This window comes from Octopus sinensis, linkage group LG10 (assembly GCF_006345805.1).
Source record: "Octopus sinensis linkage group LG10, ASM634580v1, whole genome shotgun sequence".
In the NCBI taxonomy this organism is placed as follows: domain Eukaryota; kingdom Metazoa; phylum Mollusca; class Cephalopoda; order Octopoda; family Octopodidae; genus Octopus; species Octopus sinensis.
The window spans coordinates 16,714,169-16,720,168 of NC_043006.1; the positions used below are offsets into that span (position 1 = coordinate 16,714,169).

Sequence of the window (6,000 nt, forward strand, 5' to 3'; positions counted from 1 at the left end):
GTGAGTTTGCGATTTTAGTGTGCTTAGCAAAACTGTTTGACATTTGCCTGAAAAAATTGTTAATTTGATTTGGAAACTGTTTTGCAAAATATAAAATATTATTATAAAGATAACTGCGTAGCGAATAAATTTTAAAATACAGAGGCGGGTATGGGAATTTTTTTTAGTTCAAATAAATACAGGATGGACCAAAAGTCACGCGCAAAGTTCGATACGCTCCGGAATTGCCAAACACAAGCTTCAATTTTTGTAAAATTGAAGGAAATCTGAATGAAATAATTAAAATAATGATGAATACACGCTCACTTGTACATGAACAAAATGAATAATACTCGTAATAATAATAATAATAATAATAACGTAATATAAATAACATAAATGTTTCGGTGCGTGACTTTTGGCCCATCTATTATTTATCAGTTGAATTATTCTCTATGACAAATCTCAAAACTGTATCAACACGGTTGTTTAGTTAATTAGAATTAGTGTCTGAATAGAATTGTACAAGTTTCATTTCTACGCTTCAGTTAACTCCATGAAATGGTTTACAGTTCGTAAATAATAAAAGCGGTATAAAAAAATGATTTAATTACACTTTGTTAAGCGAATTCATAATTGAAACCATCTCCTATCAGTTTGACATGTTTCAAACATAACCATGAGTTATGGTTAAACATTTAGTTTCTACAAAGACACAACGCATCAGATTATGACGAACGGAAATATTTCTTAATGCCTACAATCAGTAATCGTAACCGAAATCAACAACTGTATTTTAACACACTCACCGGTAAAATTTCCACTTTTTTTCTTATTATTATTGTCCTAAAATTTTCGTTGCATCAAAACTATTGAAAAGGTTGCAAGCCGCAAGGAAAATTTTAGGACAATAAAAATAAGAAAAAAGTGGAAATTTTACCGGCGAATGTGTTACATAATAAGGCACAAAAAGAAAATGACTCTCCCCAGACACAACAGAATAAGCTTCAACACACGAACTCATATAAAGAATCTTGCAAACCAAATCCAAAAACGAAATGTATTTTAACATTACAAAACAGCACAACAGAAAAGAGGTTAATAAACAACTGGTTTTAGTGTTTAATGAACACGTTTCATTGCAAACGTTTTATAAGTATAGTTATTTTCTATATTATCTAAGGGAGAGCCGACTTGATAAAGAATATTCAGAGCACAATCAGATTTTAGAAGTACTTTATATAAATTTGAATAATAGAAAAAAAAGTGCAACAGAAATTAGCACAGTGAGCTGGGAAGGTTTTTGGCACAGGTTTGTAAGTTATTGTTAAAGGTTATACGTAATCGCAAAAGTGAAAATAGTAACAGTATCTTGCAAATTAGAATAGAATACAACATATCGAAATACAATCATGTAACGAATCACTTGAACAGGAGCCAACTTTGATCAGATTCGATGGAGTAAAGCAGGTACAACAACGAAAAAAGAAACGAAAAACGATGTGTCGATGTATGTATGTATATGTATGTATGTGTGTGTGTGAGAGAGAGAGAGAGAGAGAGAGAGAGAGAGAGAAAGAGAGATAGAGAGAGAAAGAGAGAGACAGATAGGCAGATTATAAGGTTTTGGATGACAAATAATAATCACTCCACCATAATGATGATAACTACACTTATAAAGCGTTTGCAATGAAACGGGTTCATTAAATATTAAAAGCAGTCATTTATTCACTCCTTTTCTGCTGTAGTGTTAAATTACAGGTGTTGATTCGGTTAGGATTTCGCTAGCGGCAGGCAATTTGTTGATAGGAATTTTAAGGGCACTCTGGAGTTAGATATGAATGAGGTTCTGGAATCTTGGGACAAAACAGCAAAAACCAGGAACTGTAATGTCAGATGCTCGACAGTAAAATGTTGTCCAGGCTTCCACCACTTATTCAAAGACAGCTAAATTCAGGAAAGTTTAGTGAAGACTGTAACTGCAACACAAGGAGAAGTGTTGGGAAAACGATGACACCGAATTGCAAACTGATACCGGTTTCAATCGCAGAAGTGAGGGGAAAGGGAAAAAGTCAAATTCATTAGATGTCTCTGTTGGTCGATGCTGGAATCATAGGAATCTGGTGATGTCCCACAAAATCGGAAGCATTCTATCATCATTGGTAAGAATGTCTGTGGAAATTATTGAGGTATTTATCTGTTTGCTATAGACAAGAAAGAAGATCCTTGTATGAGTGTTGCTCAATAGACTGAGTCAGAAAATTGCAGTAGTTCTGTTTGAAACTCAACGTAAATTCAGAAGGGATGGGGGAAATACCATGGATATAGTAATCTGCCTCCGTTAGATCCTAGAGAAATCCATCGAACAGATCAAAGAACTGTATGTGATCTTCCTTAACTTCACAAATACATTTCACAATGTAAACATATAACACGTATGACAGGCATTTAGCGGATGTGGAGTGAATCCCTCCTCGGAAGCTTTAAGGCCTTAAATTATATAGTTGGACAATAGATTTTCACGGTTTGATGCTACAATAGGAATCAAACAGAGCTACGTACTACTACGAACATTCTACATCTAAATTCGGTCGAATAACACCAGTTGCAGTTCCTCAGCACTTCATGTTGGTGTTGTGTATACTAGTCGTGTGTTCAAAGTCAGTAAGGCAGTTGATATTGCAGTTATTTCTATTTACATGATTTTTTTATTGCTTGGATTGAATGGACAAGTTTTTTTTTGTTTTTTTTTTTTTTTGCGATGTTGTAGTTAGTGCGGTGTTTTGTGGTTAGAGTTTAACGTAGAAATATAGGAAGTCCATTCAAGACTGGCCCAGCACGTGATAGAGATAACGTGATGTTTGTACACCATTGATGTTTTCTTCTTGCAACTAACCACAAGTGGTACTTGTTATATTCCAATCAAAAAGATTTAGGTTCTGGAAATGTAAACTACACAGGCTTATGGTTCCAGCTTATGGGTAGTTTGCTAGCCAGCATTATGTGTTCTTTCTCATTCGGTGGTGATGAGTGCTTTTTATGAGGGGTAACAAGAAATGGAATTGCTAAGTATTTCGCCAGGCGTGCTGAAGATTCTACCAGCTCGCCGCCTTTGGCTGCTTTAGTTTCTTTCAGATCAAGGCGGCTGCATAGAGACTTCCTCATTTGCACGTACATATGTAAATATACAAATGCAAATGCTTGCACGCACGTATGTAAATGTTTTTACCTGTGCGTGTGTTGATGCATTTACGTATCATTTCTACTATAGGCACAAAGTTTGAAATTTGTGGGAAGGGGATTAGTCCATTTCAACGACCACAATGCGCAACTGGCACTTGCCTTATCTACCCTCCAGGAAGATGAAAGGCAAAGTCGACCTCGGCAGGATTTGAACTCAGAACGCAAGGACGGACGGAATGTCGCTGAATATTTTGACTTACCCTCTCCCCCGAAATTCCTGGCCTTATGCCAACAATTGAAACCAATATGATGGGCTCAGTATAATATACAAAAATAAGAAGTTGGTAATGATGATGATGATCATCATCATTATCATCATCATCACCATCATAATCATCTTCACCATTTTATCAAAAGGAACAACACCAACTAGCACAACAAAAATAACAATAATAACAACTACCACCACCTCCACCATCACCCCAGCATCAATTATCTCAAACTGTTGCGTATACTCAGGACAGAAAGAATCTGAACGTTTTGCGGAGAAGAAAAATACAAAAAACGGGGAAAAAAGTGTTGGTGATGGAGGGGGAGAAGCAGAACTGTTTGATTTGTAATTTGGATTTTTTTTTTTTCGGTTTATGCTATCGAAAAATAAACTTTGTACATTTAGCTATCACAGTGTTGAGAACCAGGACGCAAGCGTTATTAGTCGATGCTCTACTAGCTGGAACAAAAAGGACGAGGGAAAGGGTCAGGCGATTTTCTACTTGTAATTTAAACATACGATATTAATAAAAAACTTGACTATCTTACCTCTTCGTCTCTCAGGGATTTTTTCTTCATCAGAACGATCCTTTTGTGTTCTTTTAATCGCTCTTTGATTTTATCCTTGCCTTGAACAATGGGAAGGTTTGCAAGGAACCAACTTCCCAAAGAGATTCTATATCTACTGGGCGTGTTCTCAGAGCGAGCAATCAACCAAGCTAATACGCGTCCTTCTTTAATCTTTTGAGTCAGTCTCTTAGCCGTAGTTAAGAGAGCGACGTAGTTCGGTTCACATTTCTCTTCGATGTTTATGTAACTCTGCTTCACCTGAAGAAGCCAATTCTGCAATTGTTCATAATGATTAATAACAAACACAGTGTCTTTTATATCGATGTCGTTATCGACCGGAATAACGTCTTGTTCCAATAAATTGGTAGTATTCACAATTTTTTCTTTCGGAATTTTATCCAAAATATTCTTCGAGTTGTTCAGTTTCAGTTCTTCGTTCATTTCATTCAGATTATTTAAGTTGAAAACCTTTTCATCGGAACAACGATTGTTCTGCAAATTTCTCCATTCTTTCTTAATGTCATCTCTCCATTCGCAGTCTTTCATCAGTTCTTGATCGAGGTCATCCAAAACTTTGAGAGCTTCATTCGTTTCGGATTCTTCGATGCATTTAGCCTCATTAATATCATTTGCAGCTCTTGCCGCTTTCAAACCATCTTCGATTTCATTAAGCGTTATTTGCTTTTGCAGAACATTAAGAAAATAACTTGTTTCCTCCAATTTTTCATCGATGCTTCGCTTTTTAAGAATCCAGTTAGATTCCGGATCAGCCTTCACTGATTTGTTAACTGTTGGTTCTTGGAGAAGAATCGAATGCTTCCCGAGGACTAGCTCATGGAATTTGGCGGCTTCGTAATCGGACATTCCTATAGTGCTGTTATATAGGGAGATATCCATGTTCAGCTTACAACTGTTATACAGATAACCCGAAATATGTGTTGGAATACAATCAGTTTTCACGAAATAACAAGCAAAGCAGTGTGTATACTTCCAATTCGCAGGTAAAAGTATCCTTCTGCTAAGCCAATAAAAGATGCTACAAAGCGAAAGTTGGAAAACTGAAAAAAAATCGGGTACGTGTTTAAAACTTCAATGGTTAGATATGTTAATAAGTTGTACGTTCCGTCTCGATGACAGGTTTAGCAATGAACTGTGTGTTCTACAGATTTTGTTTATGAAGACAGCTCACCGTAAGTAAAAAGTAAATACAACCAAACTACTCGGCTCCAATTGGGTGAGCCGGCAATGTGTGTAAAATGTGTGGCGTTTTTTAAGCACCTCCCAGTCAATTGAAATTTTCACAGTGTTAATCCTAATTCGCATGAATCGTATTGTTTTAATCCGATTTTAGGTCGAACGTAACGTGAGTATGGAAAGTGTGTTATTAGCAAGCCCAATGTCATGTGCAGCCGAGCATGTTTTAATGTGTTTACCATACAACAACAACAAATACTGCTGCTGCTGCTGCTACTACTACTACTACTACTACTACTACTACTACTACTACTACTACTACTACTACTACACGCACTATTAGAACCAAAACATGGTGACTGCAATATTAGATAATGTTTTTAAAAAAGATCCTGGTCCGTATATTACTCTTCTGAAATATATAGAGATCTAGATGTCTGAAGCCCTGATATATATATATATATATATATATATATATATATATATATATATATATATATATATATATATATATATATATGAGGAACGTAAGGACCAACTGATAATAATATTAATAATAATAATAATAATAATAATAATAATAATAATAATAATAATAATAATAATAATAAAAATAATAATAATAATAATGATAGTAATAATAATAATAATAATAATAATAATAATAATAATAATAACAATGATGATAATAATAATAATAATAATGATAATAATAATAATAATAATAATATTAATATAATAATAATAATAATAATAATAATAATAATAATAATAAATAATAATAATAATAATAATAATAATAAT

The 6,000-nt window shown here is 34.3% G+C and overlaps 1 protein-coding gene across 13 annotated transcripts in view; it reads right to left on the reverse strand.

The window, feature by feature from the left end:
- LOC115216674 (serine/threonine-protein kinase 26) overlaps positions 1-5,162 on the reverse strand; it is a 163,145-nt gene extending 157,983 nt beyond the window's left edge. For 3 of the 13 annotated variants that reach the window (XM_036506307.1, XM_036506304.1, XM_036506302.1), the window contains exon 1: positions 3,982-5,162. In XM_036506307.1, the coding sequence (XP_036362200.1) occupies positions 3,982-4,899 (918 nt within the window). In that variant the 5' untranslated portion in view covers positions 4,900-5,162. The remainder of the gene's footprint in view (positions 1-3,981) is intronic. The other 10 variants (XM_036506309.1, XM_036506305.1, XM_036506303.1 and 7 more) reach the window with 5 other exon arrangements.
- Positions 5,163-6,000: the final 838 nt, after the last annotated feature.